Below are 21,881 nucleotides of genomic sequence, written 5' to 3' on the forward strand. Positions count from 1 at the left end.
GTAGCACGCGCAAGTGAAGATTCTCTGTCAACCAATCAACATCCTGCAGTGAGTCTAGCTCCACCTTTTAGTACCGTACCACTGTGCTGGGTACCCCAATGGAAGGGTACCGAAAAAGTAGTACGGTACGGTTCGGCATTTTGGTACCATTCACAACTTTTGACAGTGGAAACGGAAATAATTGCAGACCGTACTGTACTGTACCGCACCGCTTAGTGGAAATGAGCCATTAGACACAACCTTTCAGGTAACATTGCTTGCTTCGAGGCCACCTAGGAACCCTTTCTTAATCATCTATCAAATGTAAAGGATAACAGTTTAACCCTTTAGGCGCCAGAGGTTTTTTCCTAAAACGTTCGATTTTGACATCTTAATTTCAAAAGGCTATATATTAAAAGTGATAAAAGATAGAGACTTTCTGTAAATTAGAGAAATATTAAGGATGACCCAAAGTTTATGTAGGAATTACATTTTCCCATCTAATTTGCATATCATGACGTCATATAGTGGCGGCCATCTTGGATTATAGAATTTTCATGAAAAGACACATGTTTAAAAGATAAAATGCAGCACTTCTTTCCCCCAAAAATGTCCCTCACCTTCTGTATGCTATATTGCACAATACTGAATGCTCAGGTAAATAGTAAGTAGTGAACAAACTGTGTAAATCATTACTAATAATAGAAACAAACTGAATGCATGTAGCGATTGGCCTTTTGCTGTAGAGATTTTCCATTTACTACATAGGCACTCTGATTCCATGTATGGTGCACATATTATTCATATGACACACAAACACAAGTAGACAAGACCTGTTTAGTTCACAGATCATGAGTGAGATGACGAGACAAGACGAGAGACAATGTTAGTTTTTTTTGTGTGTGTGTGTTTTTTTTTTGGTTGTTGTTTTTTTAGCTGACATAGACGCACACATCATAAGGACATGAACACACAAAAAAGAACACATATTGTACACTAAAATGGTCAGGGAAATAGATAGTAAATCAACAGTGTAAATCATTACTAATAAATGGCAGACAAAAAAAAAAAAAGAATTTATGTTGCAGAGCTTTTGCTGTAGAGATAATGACTCCCTATCCATCCAGGTGACATTTCTTGTAGTGTTTCATGGTGTGGTCTTGCGATAGACTAATAGCCCCTCTGCTCCGTGTCACACCGCCTCTGCTCTTGCTACGAGCAGCGCGGGCGCGGCCAGATCTGTCTCGCGCGCGCGCCGAGTGTGCACAGCTCGGACTACTGTCTTTGTCATTGCGACTCCCCACCCTGCCTTCACGTTGCCCCCTAACTGTCCTATGAATACTTCGACCTCGTCTAACATACCCAGTGGCATTAGACAAAGCCTCCACCACAATACTGTCGCCGCGATTGCGGAGAGGCACGCGGTCACCATGGCGAACGCGGTAAACATCTCCCGCCTCGTTCCCCACAACACTAACACGCCTGCTAACTTCGCAATGAACACTCCGACCCCGGGAAACATTGTTCCCACCACTGACATTGGGCAAAGGACCATATATATTGGGCAAAGGATTCACCGTTTGTGCTTGGTGTAGGGCTATACTTTCACTTTCAGAATCACCGTCATTTTCTGAAGGCAGATAACGTTATTCCCCTTCAGAATCAGGGTCCGCGAATAGAACACCCAACACTTCATTGCGGGTAAGCTTTATTGATGCCATTAGATGATAATAATAATAATAATAATCTAATGCAAATACTCGCTGACGTTGACAATATTGATCTAATAAAATGGCTCACTCGCATCACTAGCTCCGCTTTTGTTCGCACTGATTCAACGCGCTCTAGCTCGAAGATTTTGTATAGAAACATGACATTTTTTGAGTCGGGGATGAAGTATGACATGTATGCTAACTAGTGGAGGGGAGGTCGAACGAAATTTGACACCCTGTTTGACAAAATCGGCCGTTTTATTCAGTGCCGCATCTTGTCGAGTAAACTCGACTGTGGCGGCTAGAGGGTTAAATGTTTGATCCTTTTATTGTTTGCATGATCACCACATTGCCTAAGCCCACTGGCCTAGAAATATATGAATAACATTATAAAAAAATATGTTTTTTTAAACTGGAGGAAGTGATATAATTCAACGGTTGTTAAATCACCCTTTTTTTCTTGTCGTTGTCTTTTTGTACTGCTATATGTTGACCTTAAATTCAAAATAAAAACATAATATATATAAAACAATATATTATTATTTTAATTCTCCTTTTTTGGTCCGAAAAAGAAAGGGCTAATAGCATTAGAACAACACCAGGTTGAGTAAATGATGACTTCATTTTCATGATCAACATACTTGAGTTTGTCCAGATGTTTGAGTGTGTCAGAGAGCAGCTTCAGTCCTGATTCTCCTGGGTGATTGCAGCTCAGGTCCAGCTCTCTCAGGTGTGAAGGGTTTGAACTCAGAGCTGATGCCAGAGCAGCACAACCTTCCTCTGTCACCAAACAGCAAGATAATCTATAACAACAAGTGTTCATGTTATTGTGCTTCAATTTTACAAATGTTTTAGATATTTTTTCTAGGATTTGTGATAGAGCGTCAGGGATGCAGGATATGGGGATGCTGAGGGTCCGGCAGCACCTCTTATACAGGACTATAAATACAACACTGCAAAAAGTTTCAAAAACAAATCAATAAGTTGTTTTATGTTATAACCAATATGCAGGTATGTGGGCAGCTAGGGGTGGGCGATATGACCAAAATCTTATATCACGATACGAGTAATTTTATTTCACAATAACGATATATATCACAGTATAATTATTTTCACTTCAAAAGGGTCTTCTTATGCCCTTTTACAAAGTCTTGATTTTGTTTTTGGGGTGTATTGGAATTTACATTTTTACAATTTACATAGAACATTTTTCACATATTTTACATTATTACAGCACCTCTCCCCCAAGTCTGGCCCGAATGTGCCGTTTATTGGTAATATTAAGATGTCTCTTACCGTAGTCCAAAAAAAAAAAAAAAAAATTAAATATAAAATCAATTCCATACTGGGAAGAAGAACATTAAAGGATGTCTTCTGAAGAAACCCCACTTACTTTCAGGCAATACTGTTAAAGTGGGACACTTGTATTGTCAAAGTGGAATACTTCATTTTTCTTAAATTCTAGACAGGGAACTGTTCTTGAACATTAACATATTTAATGAATACATGTATAGCTCAAACCTCAATATGATGAGTTGACAGTTCAGACTCGTTAGTCCCTTACAGAGCAGCTTCACCCCTGAATCCTGCAGGTCATTGTTACTCAGGTCCAGCTCTCTCAGGGGGGAGTTTGGTGATTGTAGAGCTGAAGCCACAATATCACAGTGCTGATCAGTGATCTTACAGCCTGTTAATCTGAAAAAGAAGAACTAATAGGATTATTTTGGTTGAAAATTAAATCAACATATAACTGCAACAATTTAAATAGTATTTTGCTTGTTAATACAAATCCATAAATTACTTATTAAAACTAATAACTAATTCCTTCAAAATATGTTCACATAGGGCTGGGCAATATGTAAAAAAAAAAAATCATATCTCCGTTTTTTTTCTTTCTTTTTTTTTTTGGCTGAATGGCATTACATTATATATGGGCATTTTCTACTTTAAAAAAAAAATGTCTTAATTTAAAACAAAAACAACAACAAATATTTCAAATTGTTTTTTAGATATTTGTTCTAGAATTTGTGACAGCGACAGAGAGGCAGGATATGGGGATACTGAGGGTCCGGCAGCACACCTTATACAGGACTATAAATTAGGGCTGTGAAAAGATTAATCGCGATTAATCGCATACAAAATAAAAGTTTGTGTTGAAATAATATATGTGTGTACTGTGTATAATTAAATTTGTATCTATAAATACACACACATGCATGTATATATTTAAGAAAAATTTGTTATTTATATATAAAAAAAATTATATTTATATATAATATAAATTAAATATAAATATATACAGTATATGTATGCAAATATTTCTTAAATATATACATGCATGTGTTTGTATTTATATATACAAAATAATTATACACAGTACACACACATATATTATGTAAACACAAACTTTTATTTTGGATGCGATTAATCGCGATTAATCTTTTCACAGCCCTACTATAAATACAACACTGCAAAAGGTATTTAAAAAAAATCTATAAATTACTTTATGTTCTAACCAATATACAGGTATGTGTGCAGCTAGGGGTGGGCGATATGACCAAAATCTAATATCACGATGAGAGTCATTTTAATTCACAATAACGATATAAATCCCGATTTAGCTATTTTTACTTTAAAAGTGTCCTATTATTCCCTTTTACGATGTCTTGATTTTGTTTTTGGGGTGTACTAGAATATGCTTTCATAATTAATTGTTCAAAAAACACATTATTTTTCACATATTTTACATTATTACAGCGTCTCTCCCCCAGTCTGGCCCGAATGCGCCATTTATTGATAATATTACGATGTCTCTTACCTTAGTCAAAAAAGAGAAATATATATAATTAAAAAGAAAATAATAATAATAATACTAGGAAGAAGAACAATAAAAGACGCTGTCACATTGTTGTCAGTTTGTTTTGATTTCTCTTCTTGTCTGGGTTTGGATAAACTGTTAATAAGTTACGTTCTGTCTTTCTCCGCCCCCTGCCTGTTTGTGTCTATGGTTTCTGATTTGATTTGAGTTTCAGTCCAGATGTGTCTAGTTAATAAGTCTCATTAATTCCTCTGTTTTCTGTCTGTTTAAGCCTTGTGTTTCTTTCTGTTCTTTGTCAGTTCTACGTTGCATTGAGTTGGTTTTTCTGTTCTTGTTCTGGAGATTGTTTTGTGAGTTTGAGTTTGTTTTTGGTAAAGCTGCTGCACTTAGATCCTGTTTCATCTCTGCTGCAACCACTGTGTAACATACTTCTTCTGAAGAAACCCCACTTACTTTCAGGCAATACTGTTAAAGTGGGACACTTGTATTATCAAAGTGGAATACTTCATTTTTCTCCTTAAAAATTCTAGACAGGGAACTGTTCTTGAACATTAACATATTGGATGAATAAATGTATAAGTCAAACCTCAATATGTTAAGTTGACAGTTCAGACTCGTTAGTCCCTTACAGAGCAGCTTCACCCCTGAATCCTGCAGGTCATTGTTACTCAGGTCCAGCTCTCTCAGGGGGGAGTTTGGTGATTGTAGAGCTGAAGCCACAATATCACAGTGCTGATCAGTGAGTTTACAGCATGTTAATCTGAAAAAGAAGAACTAATAGGATTATTTTGGTTGAAAATTAAATCAACATATAACTGCAACAATTTAAATAATATTTTGCTTGTTAATACAAATCCATAAATTACTTATTAAAACTAATAACTAATTTCTTCAAATTATGTTCACATAGGGCTGGGCAATATGTAAAAATAAAATCATATCTCCGTTTTTTTTCTTTCTTTTTTTTTTGGCTGAATGGCATTACATTATATATGGGCATTTTCTACTTTAAAAAAAAAATGCCTTAATATAAAAAACAACAACAAATATTTCAAATTGTTTTTTAGATATTTGTTCTAGAATTTGTGACAGCGACAGAGAGGCAGGATATGGGGATACTGAGGGTCCGGCAGCACACCTTATACAGGACTATAAACAACACTGCAAAAGGTATTTTTAAAAAATCTATAAATTACTTTATGTTCTAACCAATATACAGGTATGTGTGCAGCTAGGGGTGGGCGATATGACCAAAATCTAATATCACGATGAGAGTAATTTTAATTCACAATAACGATATAAATCCCGATTTAGCTATTTTTACTTTAAAAGTGTCCTATTATTCCCTTTTACGATGTCTTGATTTTGTTTTTGGGGTGTACTAGAATATGCTTTCATAATTAATTGTTCAAAAAACACATTATTTTTCACATATTTTACATTATTACAGCGCCTCTCCCCCAGTCTGGCCCGAATGCGCCATTTATTGATAATATTACGATGTCTCTTACCTTAGTCAAAAAAGAGAAATATATATAATTAAAAAGAAAATAATAATAATAATACTAGGAAGAAGAACAATAAAAGACGCTGTCACATTGTTGTCAGTTTGTTTTGATTTCTGTTCTTGTCTGGGTTTGGATAAACTGTTAATAAGTTCCGTTCTGTCTTTCTCCGCCCCCTGCCTGTTTGTGTCTATGGTTTCTGATTTGATTTGAGTTTCAGTTCAGATGTGTCTAGTTAATAAGTCTCATTAATTCCTCTGTTTTCTGTCTGTTTAAGCCTTGTGTTTCTTTCTGTTCTTTGTCAGTTCTACGTTGCATTGAGTTGGTTTTTCTGTTCTTGTTCTGGAGATTGTTTTGTGAGTTTGAGTTTGTTTTTGGTAAAGCTGCTGCACTTAGATCCTGTTTCATCTCTGCTGCAACCACTGTGTAACATACTTCTTCTGAAGAAACCCCACTTACTTTCAGGCAATAGTGTTAAAGTGGGACACTTGTATTGTCAAAGTGGAATACTTCATTTTTCTCCTTAAAAATTATAGACAGGGAACTGTTCTTGAACATTAACATATTGGATGAATAAATGTATAAGTCAAACCTCAATATGATGAGTTGACAGTTCAGACTCGTTAGTCCCTTACAGAGCAGCTTCACCCCTGAATCCTGCAGGTCATTGTAACTCAGGTCCAGCTCTCTCAGGGGGGAGTTTGGTGATTGTAGAGCTGAAGCCACTATTCCACAGTGCTGATCAGTGATCTTACAGCCTGTTAATCTGAAAAAGGAGAACTAATAGGATTATTTTGGTTGAAAATTAAATCAACATATAACTGCAACAATTTATATAGTATTATGCTTGTGAATACAAATCTATAAATTACTCACTAAAACTAATAACTAATTCTTATATATATATATAGTCGGTCAAATGCACTCGGGCGCCATGATTAACATCGCGCAACATCAGCATCACACGTGCACACAGAACACACATGTAGGAAACCTCATGAATTACGTCCGTTCAGACCGCAAGCGCGTATTTTTTTTCGGCGTGCATGTTCATCAATGAGTGCATTCACAAAAAAAGATGTAGGCCTACTATGCAAATTGTAAAATGTTCTATAACAGGAAAGATATAAAATAAATATTTGTGTGTGCTGTAAAGTGGTTAGAAAAAATGAAATCGGAATCGGCTAAAATCGGTATCGGCAGGTCAAACTTAATGAAAAATCGGAATCGGCCCAGAAAATTGTAACCGGTGCATCTCTAATATATGGGTATTTTCTACTTTTTAAAGAAATTTCTAAATAAAATAAAAATGCATTTCATATCCTGCCCAATGTTGTCCTACAAACAAAGTTCATGTTGAAGGCTATGAAAACAATAGTAAATGTAACTTTGTAGGCTATGCTATATACAGTGAGGAAAATAAGTATTTGAACACCCTGCTATTTTGCAAGTTCTCCCACTTAGAAATCATGGAGGGGTCTGAAATTGTCATCGTAGGTGCATGTCCACTGTGAGAGACATAATCTAAAAAAAAAATCCAGAAATCACAATATATGATTTTTTAACTATTTATTTGTATGATACAGCTGCAAATAAGTATTTGAACACCTGAGAAAATCAATGTTAATATTTGGTACAGTAGCCTTTGTTTGCAATTACAGAGGTCAAACGTTTCCTGTAGTTTTTCACCAGGTTTGCACACACTGCAGGAGGGATTTTGGCCCACTCCTCCACACAGATCTTCTCTAGATCAGCCAGGTTTCTGGGCTGTCGCTGAGAAACACGGAGTTTGAGCTCCCTCCAAATATTCTCTATTGGGTTTAGGTCTGGAGACTGGCTAGGCCACGCCAGAACCTTGAAATGCTTCTTACAGAGCCACTCCTTGGTCATTGTCATGTTGGAAGACCCAGCCTCGACCCATCTTCAATGCTCTAACTGAGGGAAGGAGGTTGTTCCCCAAAATCTCGCAATACATGGCCCCGGTCATCCTCATCCTGCAGTCGCCCTGTCCCATGTGCAGAAAAACACCCCCAAAGCATGATGCTACCACCCCCATGCTTCACAGTAGGGATGGTGTTCTTGGGATGGTACTCATCATTCTTCTTCCTCCAAACACGTTTAGTGGAATTATGACCAAAAAGTTCTATTTTGGTCTCATCTGACCACGTGACTTTCTCCCATGATTCCTCTGGATCATCCAAATGGTCATTGGCAAACTTAAGACGGGCCTTGACATGTGCTGGTTTAAGCAGGGGAACCTTCCGTGCCATGCATGATTTCAAACCATGACGTCTTAGTGTATTACCAACAGTAACCTTGGAAACGGTGGTCCCAGCTCTTTTCAGGTCATTGACCAGCTCCTCCCGTGTAGTTCTGGGCTGATTTCTCACCTTTCTTAGGATCATTGAGACCCCACGAGGTGAGATCTTGCATGGAGCCCCAGTCCGAGGGAGATGTTTAGCTTCTTCCATTTTCTAATGATTGCTCCAACAGTGGACCTTTTTTCACCAAGCTGCTTGGCAATTTCCCCGTAGCCCTTTCCAACCTTGTGGAGGTGTACAATTTTGTCTCTAGTGTCTTTGGACAGCTTTTTGGTCTTGGTCATGTTAGTAGTTGGATTCTTACTGATTGTATGGGGTGGACAGGTGTCTTTATGCAGCTAACGACCTCAAACAGGTGCATCTAATTTAGGATAATAAATGGAGTGGAGGTGGACATTTTAAAGGCAGACTAACAGGTCTTTGAGGGTTAGAATTCTAGCTGATAGACAGGTGTTCAAATACTTATTTGCAGCTGTATCATACAAATAAATAGTTAAAAAATCATATATTGTGATTTCTGGATTTTTTTTTTAGATTATGTCTCTCACAGTGGACATGCACCTACGATGACAATTTCAGACCCCTCCATGGTTTCTAAGTGGGAGAACTTGCAAAATAGCAGGGTGTTCAAATACTTATTTTCCTCACTGTACATACATATAATGCAAAAAAAAAAAAAAAAACATATTTCATTCTTACATTGTAACAACAATATTACAATCTAAAACCCCAAAATAATGTTTTTCAAAACTGAAGCTAAATTCACTGCAAATGAAAATAAATAATAAATGTACAGACTAAGTGGTAACTGGTAAGAAGCACACATTTACTCATCTGAGATTAGTAATTATTAGCCCACATATGATTACCCCATTACAATAGTCACTTTACAGCTACTTATATTATAAAAATACATTTACCTGTAGGTTTAAAGTTCTACATATGGCACATTTAATGTGCAGAAAAAATATTCTAGAAAAACGTATATTTTAGTCAGAATTATGGCACTCCTATTCTGTTGCGCTCTGTCTGTTTGGTGTGCATCAGCGCTCGTTCACTGAAGTCTGTGAAGTTTACTGAAGACTACATTACATAAGCTTTGTCCACTACTGATAGCAAAATATTTTTGCATGACCTTCCAACATTTACAGATGGAGAATATACCTGTGAAATGTAAGTTATGCACTGAGGAAAACACCATGTCTCAAACACATTAAAGGTGCCATGTGCAATAATGTCCGCCAAAAAATCAATTCATACTCCACATTCCATACCAGATGGGGGCAGTATACCTCCAGAAAATGAGTTGGTCTGCTCTAGAGTAACAACCGAGAAACGGCATAGTCTCTATGCCCCTACCTTCACAACGACCCTAGAGCCATAGCCGAAGCCGAGCCAACTCCTAATAGAGGACGTTTTGACTCCAGAATGTTGGTTGATGTCAAGTGATTTTGAAATATGACATCTTCAAGGTACTCACCTTCACCGTTACCAGTGAATATGTTCATATTCGTTTTGTTCATATTACATTTTTATTGTTAGTTTGAATTACATTAATTTGACAGACAGCATTCGCTGATGTTGACCAAGCTAGCGCCAACGTAACCAGAGCTGCCAACTCTCACGCATTCACCGTGAGACACACGCAATTTACACTTTTCACATGCTCTCACGCCACACATCCATTTTCTCACGCACAGAAAAAATTTGCGAAGCAAAGAGGACACGGAGACCGACGGACTAGACAGCAAAGAGGACACGGAGACCGACGGACTAGACAGCAAAGAGGACACGGAGACCGACGGACTAGACAGAGCAGGTTAGTTATGATATAAAAAAAAAAAATCTCAGCTCTCAGATTCTGTCATTTTTATTGCACAATTCAAACAATAAATACCGTTTTGGCGCTTGTAAATGTTACACGACAGATCCCTAGCGCACGTGAACCGATCATCTCTACTAGCTAATAGTAAAAAACCACGAACACTGTTGAAAGATACAGTACAACTTACCGAAATGTATTCCTCATACATAATATCGACCAATCAGTGTTTTTTATCAGCGTGAAGAGGTCAATAACATAGTTGGAGAACAATTATGTCAGATTTACCTCAGGAAAGCCATTTAATGACCATAATATAGGTCACGTAGTTGGCAAGAAAAAAAAGAGCTATAGAGAGTATTTGACATCAAGTTCAAGTACGCCCACAAGCCGTGCGAGTTATTCGTGTATTGCAGTTTGGCTGGTGGTTATGTTGCCCGCATACCGCCTCCCATGGCCGAAACTGGTATTATGACACCTGTCGGGCCGTGGCTAGTAATTTAGCATGCTAATTCAGGTTGATATCTCTGCAGCACTATAACTTGACATTTTTTTAATGACATAATCGCCCTTATTTCTTCTCATTCTTTTGATGCGTGTAGCTAATTTTTTGGATATTTTTACCTCAATTTTTACACATGGCACCTTTAAACAGCACAAGTATCTGTCAGAGCATCTGAAGGGGCAAGCTGTGTTACACTATATGCATTTACTATTAAGCTTCAAAATAACTCATAAGATAAAGCATGTCTCATATAGGACAAATTGGATTTAGCATTTTTCCTGCAGCAGCTCACGTAATATCAATCTAATGTATATCAATATAAAAGGTGTTTCATTTTATATAGTTTATAAAAATAAATAAATATATTGTACAAACTCAATATACCGCCCAGACCTATGTTCATTCTGTAATGTGTTTATATTTTCACACTCACAGAGCTTTTCTGCAGTTCCTCACAGCAGGGACCAGTCTCAATTTACCCTCTTTTGATTTGAAGTTGTACTTCATAAAGTCTAGCTCATCCATCACCTCCTCTGACATCAGGATCATGTTTGCCAATGTTGAGCATTGTGCAAGAGAAAGACTTGTTCTTTTTGTTTCAGAGTTTAAAAATGCCTGCATTTCTTTAACAACAGAATGATCCTTCATTTCAATCATGCAGAGTGACAGATTCATCCATCTTTCAGGACTGACATTGTTTTTTTGACCTCGTTTGAGGTTTTGGATTATTTTCTTGATGCTCTCTGGGTTGTTCTCTGTGTGAATCAGCACATCCTGTAAGAGTCTCTGGTTGGACTCCAGTGAGACGCCATGAAGGAATCGAAGTAAAAGATCCAGGTGTCCATTTTTACTCTTCAAGGCTTTATTCATTACTCCCTTCAGAAACACATCTAGAGAAACATTCTCACACTGAGTTCTGGACTTTCCTGTGAGGAACTCTTTCAGAACTTCACTATTCTTGTGTAAATAGCAGAAAAACACATACAGAGCTGCAAAAAACTCCTGAAAGCTCAGATGTACAAAGCTGTAAACCTTCCTGTGATAAATCACAGATTCCTCTCTAAAGATCTCAGTGCAAATCCCAGAATACACTGAGGCATCAGTGACGTCTATGCCGCTCTCAATCAGGTCCTCCTCATAGAACATCACATTGCCCTTCATCAACTGATTGAAAGCCAGTTCAGCAAGTTTCACAATCACTTCTCTGTTGGACTGCAGGAGTTTCTCTGGATCTCTCTCTTCATACTTCTGGTTCCTCATATGAGTTTGAATGAGGAGGAAGTGGATGTACATTTCAGTCAGAGTTTGAGGGATTTCTGCACTGAGATCTTGTTTCAGGATGTTTTGAAGCACAGTGGCTGAGATCCAGCAGAAGACGGGTATGTGGCACATGATGTGGAGGCTTCTTGCTCTTCTGATGTGTGAGATGATTCTGCTGGCTTGATGCTCATCACTGATTCTCTTGCTGAAATATTCCTCCTTTTGAGGGTCATTGAATCCCTGAATTTCTGTCACACGGTTGATGTAGTTAGAGGGGATCTGATTGGCTGCTGCTGGTCTGGTGGTGATCCAGATGAGAGCAGAGGGAAGAAGATCTCCTTTCATGAGGTTTGACATCAACACACCCACAGATGAAGTCTGATTTACATCAGAAACTTTCTCAGTGTCTGAAAACATCAGTTTCAATCTGCTTTCATCCAGACCATCAAAGATGAACACAACTGTACATTCATCATACATCTTTGAGTCCAAATCTTGTTCAGGATGAAAGTCCAGCAGAAGTCTGTGAAGACTGTACTGATGATCTTTAATCAAGTTCAGCTCTCTAAATGGAAGCACAAACATGAAATCTACATCCTGATTGGCTTTTCCCTCGGCCCAGTCCAGAATGAACTTCTGCACAGAGACGGTTTTTCCAATTCCAGCGATGCCTTTAGTAAGAACAGTCTTGATTTTGTCTTTCTTCTCTCTTCTCATCTCCTCATATCCAGGTTCAGGTGAAGGATCAAAGATGTCATTGCAGTGGATTGGAGTGTCTTGGAGTGTCTTGTAACTTTTCTCCATCAGTAGCACCTCATGTTCTTCATTCACTCCTTCACTCTCTCCCTCTATGATGTACAGCTGTGTGTAAATCCTGTTCAGGAGGGTCTGATTCTCTTGTAGTTTGACTCCCTCAAAAACCCTCTCATATCTGTTCTTCATGCTGGTTTTGTGCTGGTCTTTGACTCTCTGAAGATCATCATGCACTGGCTGGAGAGAATCGAGCTGCAGGGCTGCTTCTGTGTCATGATGACTGATATGTTTCTGACAGGAGGAGGATGTGCTGGTCTGACAGGACACATCTCTGATCTGGTCAGCTCTCCCAACACTGGAAACACATTGAGAGACAAACAGAAAAGACATTTATCAAAATAGAGAAAATATTTAAATATTTTTAATATTGAAAGATGTTGTTTAAAATGATACCACAACCACTACGATAAAGGAGTGTTTAATAAACCTCTTTTACATATAATAAATCTATTGTGGCCAGTTGATTTCCTGACATAAAGTTCCTCAAGGTTCTGTTCCCCTCCAATATTGCACAATTTGTACGTCGACCCCCTTACAGAACAAAAATATATGGCAATATACTACAAAATATAATGCGATATATTACATTTCCATATATGGGGAACTAGTGCTTATATTTTTCAATATACTGCAATATTTCCATTGGCCATGTATGGCTATATATTGATACTAGGGGTGTCACGATGTTAGATTTTTCACACCATGGTTATTGTGGCCAAAAGAATTCACGATATCGATATATCGCGATATCTATAGAATCTATGGGGGGGGGGGGGGGGGGGGGGGGGGATCTATGGCAAATTTTTGTGAAGGAAGACAAGCATGTGAAGTTTATCTGGTTTCAAACTGAAGCCAAACACTGTCTGAAGGTTTCCTGAAGAACTGAAAAGCTCTTAAACCTGTTGTTGCACTGGCGCCAATAAAGTCATGCAGATAGCAGATTTGAATAAAAAAATCAAGTGCAAATACAAATACAAAAATAAGATGAGTAAAGAAAACGGGGTTCTTAATTTTAATAATCACCCTTTATTAAATATATGAACACAGAAACCCCCTGTTAACAGTTAATGTCACGTTTCCCATTCCATGATGACTAGTAAAATAATAGCCGCGTCGCGTCTATGACAACTCGAGGTATTGCACACCGGACACGCACTTTCTCAGTTTATGGCCAGCAATATCATTATGTTTAAGGACATTATGGAATTGAGATAATGTCTGTACTATGTTATGATTATACTGTACAATTAAATACAATAGTTGCTGAGTCTGTGATCTGAACACTTTTTTCTGCGCTCTGTGTCGCGGCAGGATTTTGAACAAGGTCCTGAGCCGTTGCTGGGCGCCGCGGACAGACGCCGAATAGAACCGCGCTGTGCTTCTCGTCCGGTGTGTGGACACTCATACAGAATGTGTTCGAATTTTAAAGACGTGGCGCTGCGCTTCTCGTCCGGTGTGCGACCACCTCTAAGGTGCTGTTTTCTTTGAAGCCGAAGAACTCTGTTGTTAATACTGGCGAGCTCAGCTTACTTTTTTCGGGTGTGGACAGAGTGTTTCACTCTAGCTGCGCGGGCGCGGACGAGCGCTGCGTCTAGAAAACGCCAATATCACCAATACCGGTATATTGTATTGCTCTAAATTAACACGATGTCGATATTTCATGCTTTGAATATCACGATTATCGTCAATACCGGTATATTGCGACACCCCTAATTGATACATATAAAACTTTCCACTGAGTAAATGTGTAAATGTGTCTTTAGCCCTTTTCGGACAGGACTAGTTTTCCAGGGGGACGTTAGAGAAATTTGTGTTTCACAGATGTACTTTGTGATTTTGATCATATCAGATCATTTTGATCTGTGTTTTTCTCACACAACTTTCCAAAAAATTCAATGGAAAATTACCTACTGTTTTTCGGCAAACTGAACGGTCCTCTGAGAAATCTAATACTGTCAAATGCGAATGTCAATGATTGCTGACTTTGTATTTTACAAACGCTTCTCCTCATTTGCATCCTTTCATTTCAACATAGATGGTATCTGACAAAAAAATTTATAAAACTGATATTTAGAGCCAAATCGTGGAAGCTGCAAAGACTGCCCATTTTAATATCAGTGTCAGGTACTTGTCTAGATGTCTCTGCTCACTTATATGGGTTTATTATAAAGAGACACTTCTATAAAATTACACAAAGTTTATTAAATAGGGTTTTAATAATAAATAAAAGTTATATCAATAAGTAATTCTTCAAAAATAAATAAATAAATAAATAAATAAATAATAATATATATATATATATATATATATATATATATATATGTATGTATATATATATATATATATATATATATATACACACTTCATCCATGATGCATAGCAGATGTCCTTCTGTAATCGGTGCATGAAATCTCAGAAATCGGGTGATAAGAGTTGTAACTCAAACTCAGCGGTATACAGTACATAATTGTAAGTACTTTACTTTACTATTTTGTTCTACTCACAAGCCGCATGAACAAACGTTCAATTCAGCCAGCGCCGATGCATTAGTGAACCGACTGAAGTATCCTGTCTGATTCAGACTAAAGTGCCTGACGATTCGTTCACCAAACTTTCACTTAAAAGCATAATTAGAATGCAGACGCCACTTTTATGTTTGACCGTATTTTCGAAAGCATCAAAAAACAAAACTATTAAAAAATAAAACTATCGATTATTTTTGACTGACAAAATGCTGACGGACGGAAACACAGTGAGTTGTTCCAAATCTTTCTTTTTAGTAAACTCTGTGTACACAAACAATGCTCTCGATGCTCGAGTTCATGTGTAGAGCCCCTGATGATACTTCAAGCAGAGTTTCATGTTGTATCGAACCTTCTTAGTGTTTTAAAAATAGCGCTTTTTGATGCTATCATAAAAGTGCCCTATTTTCTCCCATTTACACAGCTCTATATTTCTTCACGCCCTGACGAAACTTACCAATTCACAAAATTAACGGAATGCATAGCTGATATAAAAAAAATGGATGACTAGTAATTTCCTACAACTGAATTCTGAAAAAACAGATATTCTAATTATTGGATAAAAAAAAACTTCCTCACGTAATAACCTAGAATACTGTCTAACACTTGATGGCTGCTCTGTTAAGTCTTCGTCGTCGGTTAGGAACCTGGGTGCGCTCTTTGATACCAATCATTCATTTGAAAGTCACGTGTCTAGTATCTGTAAAACCGCATTTTTCCATCTTAAAAATATATCTAAATTACGTCATATGCTCTCATTGACAAATGCGGAACAATTAGTTCATGCGTTCATGACCTCAAGGCTAGATTGAAATATAATGCTCTACTGGGTGGATGCCCTGCACGCTTAAAAAAAATAAAATAAAAAAAAATAAAAAATAAAAAAATAAAAATATTACAGCTAGTTCAAAACGCAGCAGCTCGAATTAGCCCGGTTCTGTCAACACTGCACTGGCTCCCTATTAAACATCATATACATTTTAAAATATTGCAGATTACTTACAAAGCACTAAATGGTTTAGCCCCGCAGTACTTGAGCGACCTCTTAGCGCTTTATAGTCCTTCACGTCTATTGCGATCTCAAAATTCCGGCCAGTTGATAATACCTAGAATATCAAAATCGACTGCTGGCGGTAGATCCTTTTCCTATTTAGCACCAAAACTCTGGAACAGTCTTCCTACCATTGTCCGGGAAGCAGACACACTCTGTCAGTTCAAAGCTAGACTAAAAACACATCTCTTTGACCTAGCATTCACATAATACATTATAGACTTTTATAATTCCATATTAGGCTGCATAGATTAGGCCAGCCGGAACCGGGAACACTTCCCATGAATCCTGATGTACTCGTTACATCATAAGAAGAATGGCGTCCATGTTAATATCAGTCTCTCTGCTTATACTGAGGTTTACCGCAGTCCGCCGGATCCAGGCCGTATCCAGATCAGATGAAGGACCTGCGCCTGGACGCGACAACAACGCAGTACTGAAGTGTCAACCAGTCTCTCCGTTTCTGAAGTGAGGTGGACTCCAGCTGTATCCAGATTAGATGGTGGATCTGCACGTGGACCCAACCATGAGGCATCCCTGAAGTGCCGGCCTCATCGACACGACCAATCTGACTTCTGACCTGTAATGCTGCCTGGATCATAATCATACACTGTTCGCTCGTTGGCCAGAGGAGAACTGGCCCCCGACTGAGCCTGGGTTCTCCCAAGGTTTTTTTCTCCATTCTGTCACCTGATGGAGTTTTGGTTCCTTGCCACTGTTGCCTTGGCTTTTGGCTTGCTTAGTTGGGGACATTTAATATTCAACCATATTATTGATCTGCCTATTTAGGGTGGACAATGATGCAATTTTCTTCTAGAAACAAACTTTGTTGTATTATTTTCATTTTATCAATGTGAAGCTGCTTTGATACAATCTGTATTGTAAAAAGCGCTATATAAATAAAGGTGACTTGACTTGACAAGGCATTTAACCTAAAACGAAAATACGGTCAAACTTAAAAGTGGCGTTTCCATCCTAATTATGCTTTTAAACGAAAAATTTGTCTCAAGTATCTGATGCGATAAAGCCACTCCCCCTGTATCTCTCGCTCCAAATTAAAGCAGTTTATAGTGAACAAACATTAGAGACAAAACTGATCATTTTTGCTAATTATTTATTAGACTATATTTATATTGTATGAAATATAATTACTTCATATAGTATATTCATATAATTATTATATTAATTGACAAGTATTATTAAACTTTCCTTTTAAATTAATATAATACATGTATTCATATATAATGCTTATGTGTATTTATTTGAGCTCTTAGTGAACCTATAGGCTGATTATTAGGCATATTTCTTTGATTCACATCATGCATTGATATAGTCAGATATTTTCTTTCAGCTGCTTCTCAAACTCTCTCTGCAGCAGAAGTGTTTATTCATGCCTTATAAACGCTTTTAATTTCATCATAATTTTCAAAATGATCTCTTAATCTTCGGAAGAGAAGTGAATTGCGCCGTCTCTCTTGCGAGAAGTGAATCAAACTGGTGCTCTCCATGTTCCACGTGACACTTTCAGGGGCACACGCTTCAGAGTTAATCGCAAACTCAGTATAAACTTTCTCCAGTTTAAACTCAGGTTTGATACAGAGGTTTGTGAGACTTCTAAACTTGATCTAAACCAGGTTAGATTTATCTGGAATTGTCAACTCTAAACCTGCTCTGAAACTCAAGAGTTTGTTCAGATAGCTTCATGCAACAGGACACTTTTTTTCTGTATTATTTATTCTAAAGTAATAAACATTACATAATTCCTAAAAATTTCAGTTTAATTACAGTTATACTAGATCTTCAAATTAGACCAATATAAGTCAATTAATTAAATATTAGTAAATTAATACAACAAATTAAGTTGGACCAAACTAAGACAATTAAATAATAGTAAATTGATTAAATTTAATAGCCTCAACAAAATAAAATTGAATGATGTAAGAAGATTTAGTTTGACAAACCTAATAAAAAGTTGATGTAATCCAACTAAATTGTGTTGACCCAAAGTAAATTAAATCGAGTTTAAAAACATTCCTAAATTAAATGATGTAAGAGTAATTAATTCATTTTTAAGTGTACATGAACATACTCACACAGGGTCAAAGGGCACGGCTTCATTACAGAGATCATTGGGGTGAATCATGTATCTGTTACACTTCATAGACACACATCTGGATACTGGAGATGCTGCCATCTTTCTCTTCCTGCTGATGATACTGAGGAAAAGAGAGACATATTTCAGATAATTTCTGAAGCTAGAAAAATATACCACATTTACCTATTTGCTATTAAAGGAGAACTCCGGTCAATTTTAACATTGAGCTCATTTTTTGTAAATTTTGAGTGCTGTCAGTACAGAGAACAACGACAAAAATCGGTGTTGCCTACACCGTGTTATCCTCTTTTTAAAATTTGCACCCTGTTGACTTAAATGGGGAAAGTTTTAAACCTGCTTTTAGCCTCTTAACATCCTTGATGTGTCATTACAAGTGCACAGGTCATGTGAGTGATTCCTTTAGAGTGAACGCGGGTGAATCTGACTGCAGTAGATGTGAAAGATATGAATAAAAATGATGTTTATTCAGCCAGCGCACATACCTGTATTTACATCCTGTTTTCGGTCTGAGTCCACAGTAGTCGATTGTCGAGTTCATGCGCATAGGTTTAGTACGTACGATCATGCGCCCGAACTTCGAAGCTTCGAATATTCGATGTTCATTACTACCCAAGCTTCGAAGCTCAAAAAATGGCATTCGGACCAGCCCTAGTTATTTTTTATCAGAAGACAAACCCCGCTCTATAGTTTGTCACATTAGAAAAGCTTTTTACTCAGAAATTTGTCACCATACCAAGTCCAAGGGAGTGAGTGATTTATCTTGTTAAATAAATTCATTTCAAACCCCCCCCTCTTTACTAGAGGTTTTGTCAGAACCTCTAGTAAATTACATGTTTTGTTTTTTCAGTTGTTTATTCAGAAACGTGCAGCTCTAACAGATAGTGAATGATACTCACACAGAGCCAGGGGGTCCATCACTGAACACAGGGGGCTGAACCATGGAGCTGTTACTCTTCATGGACACACAGCTGAATCCTGAAGATGGTCCATCACTGAGATCAGGGGGCAGATGAACCATGGAGTTGTTACCCTTCATAGACACACAGCTGAATCCTGAAGATGGTCCATCACTGAGATCAGGAGGCAGAGGCATGGAGTTGTTACTCTTCATAGACACACAGCTGAATCCTGAAGATGGTTCATCACTGAGATTAGGGGGCAGATGAACCATGGAGTTGTTACTCTTCATAGACACACAGCTGAATCCTGAAGATGGTCCATCACTGAGATCAGGGGGCAGATGAACCATGGAGTTGTTACTCTTCATAGACACACAGCTGAATCCTGAAGATGGTCCATCACTGAGATCAGGGGGCAGATGAACCATGGAGTTGTTACTCTTCATAGACACACAGCTGAATCCTGAAGATGGTCCATCACTGAGATTAGGGGGCAGATGAACCATGGAGTTGTTACTCTTCATAGACACACAGCTGAATCCTGAAGATGGTCCATCACTGAGATCAGGGGGCAGATGAACCATGGAGTTGTTACTCTTCATAGACACACAGCTGAATCCTGAAGATGGTCCATCACTGAGATCAGGGGGCAGATGAACCATGGAGTTGTTACTCTTCATAGACACACAGCTGAATCCTGAAGATGGTCCATCACTGAGATTAGGGGGCAGATGAACCATGGAGTTGTTACTCTTCATAGACACACAGCTGAATCCTGAAGATGGTCCATCACTGAGATCAGGGGGCAGATGAACCATGGAGTTGTTACTCTTCATGGACACACAGCTGAATCCTGAAGATGGTCCATCACTGAGATCAGGGGGCAGATGAACCATGGAGCTGTTACTCTTCATGGACACACAGCTGGATACTGGACATGCTGCCCTCGGAGAGTGAACAGACGCCTCCCCCTCCTTCTCCTCATTCACACTCATTTAGGTTTCTGTTTCTCTTCTTCCTAGATGACAGATTTGATTTCAAGCCTGTATGTGGCAAGAAAAAACAAGAATAATACATTGAATTTTGACAATTAAATTAAAATGAATTTCTTGGGTTTTACTAGATGCTTTTTTTGTTATGATATGAATTTTTAATATACCGCAATACCGGTGTATTATTATTATTATGAACCTTTATTTAACCAGGTGAGCACGTAGAGAACACGTTCTCAATTGAAACGCCGACCTGGCCAAGATAAAGCGAGGTGCAGGACAACAAAAAGTTACACATGAAATTACACAAATTACACATTAAATACACAAGGGAATAAAACTATAAATAAAATACAAGTTTTCTGGACAATAGAATAAACAGTATCGATATATAACAATTAGTGCAACAATCTATAATAAAAGGATCAAGTTGTTATTTAAAACAGCAAGGCAACTACATAAGTAGTATATGATACTGGGCATAATTTTGCAAGTAGATATTGTGCAATAGCACAGAACACATAAGATAATGTGCAAGACAGTGCAAGCAGGGTACCAAAGAACAAGAGGCACTAGAGCAGAGGTAAATTGAGTGCGAAATTATAGGAAGTTGTATGTCGCTTATACAACGTTCGGAACACAGCGCGACACTGTTTGAGAGGGGTCTCTTATGGGATCAAAATCCCATCTAAAGTTTGTACAGCGGTCACGGATCAAAAAATAATAAGCGTGAATCAAATTTTGTAAAAATATATTGCACAAACTGAAGAAAAAAAAAAAGCACTTTGTGCTGTCTTGCATTTTCTGCTCATATTTAATTTTTTTGTACACTTGTGCTTGTTTTTCTCTTCGCTCTTCTTTCCATGTTCTGCGCTTGCTTTTCCAAATGTTAAATTAGGGTGGGCTTAAGCGTCACCATTGGTCCACTAGTTAATTGGGGATATTCTGGGGATATCTAATTTGATTATCAATAAATTCCACTAGAAACAAACCTTGTTGTATTATTTTAATTTAATACTGTGAAGCTGCTTTGATACAATCTGTATTGTGAAAAGCGCTATACAAATATACTTGACTTGACTTGACTAGTTCTAGCTTGACAGCTACTCCTCTAGCCAATCAATCAAAGAGGGGAGTTGACGTCACTCAAATTATTTAACTATTTTTTGATCCATGGCCGCAATACTTTAGACGGGATATTGATCTCATAGTCTCTGTTCACTGTTGCACTGTGGTGATGGCACAGCCAGAGTAGAGGTCGACCGATATGGTTTTTTTCAGGCCGATGCCGATGCCGATGCCGATCTTTTGAAATCCGGGTCGGCCGATGGCCGATAAATGCTGCCGATTTATTTTGGCCGATATTTGGCCGATTATGTGCTTGTTTTTAACCTCTATTTGAAAGATAAAATGTAACACAAATAATTACTTAAGATAGACAAGATTTCTCAACAAAAACATTTATTGAACACTTTACCAATCTGCAATTGTACAAAAGACAAAAAGAACTTGAGATATGTTTGGTAATTGTACCTGAATGGATTGAAAATTAATTTGCTACATTTC

The 21,881-nt window shown here is 37.7% G+C and overlaps 1 protein-coding gene and 1 long non-coding RNA gene across 8 annotated transcripts in view; one reads left to right on the forward strand and one right to left on the reverse strand.

Annotated features, from left to right (window-relative positions):
- LOC311294988 (uncharacterized protein) overlaps nucleotides 1-21,881 on the reverse strand; it is a 42,682-nt gene that overhangs the window by 16,378 nt on the left and 4,423 nt on the right. The window contains exons 2-8 of one of the 4 annotated variants that reach the window (XM_084416147.1): nucleotides 19,321-20,366; nucleotides 18,402-18,524; nucleotides 11,096-13,030; nucleotides 6,607-6,780; nucleotides 5,096-5,269; nucleotides 3,213-3,386; nucleotides 2,333-2,494 (exon numbers count right to left, since the gene is read on the reverse strand). In XM_084416147.1, coding sequence (XP_084272273.1) covers nucleotides 2,333-2,494; nucleotides 3,213-3,386; nucleotides 5,096-5,269; nucleotides 6,607-6,780; nucleotides 11,096-13,030; nucleotides 18,402-18,524; nucleotides 19,321-20,318 — 3,740 coding nt within the window. In that variant the 5' untranslated portion in view covers nucleotides 20,319-20,366. The remainder of the gene's footprint in view (nucleotides 1-2,332; nucleotides 2,495-3,212; nucleotides 3,387-5,095; nucleotides 5,270-6,606; nucleotides 6,781-11,095; nucleotides 13,031-18,401; nucleotides 18,525-19,320; nucleotides 20,367-21,881) is intronic. The other 3 variants (XM_084416149.1, XM_084416148.1, XM_084416150.1) reach the window with 3 other exon arrangements.
- Nucleotides 1-21,881, forward strand: part of LOC311296478 — a 152,141-nt gene that overhangs the window by 14,942 nt on the left and 115,318 nt on the right. The gene's annotated exons all lie outside the window — the stretch shown is intronic.

This window comes from Rutilus rutilus, assembly GCF_951802725.1.
Source record: "Rutilus rutilus genome assembly, chromosome: 1".
Taxonomy (NCBI): domain Eukaryota; kingdom Metazoa; phylum Chordata; class Actinopteri; order Cypriniformes; family Leuciscidae; genus Rutilus; species Rutilus rutilus.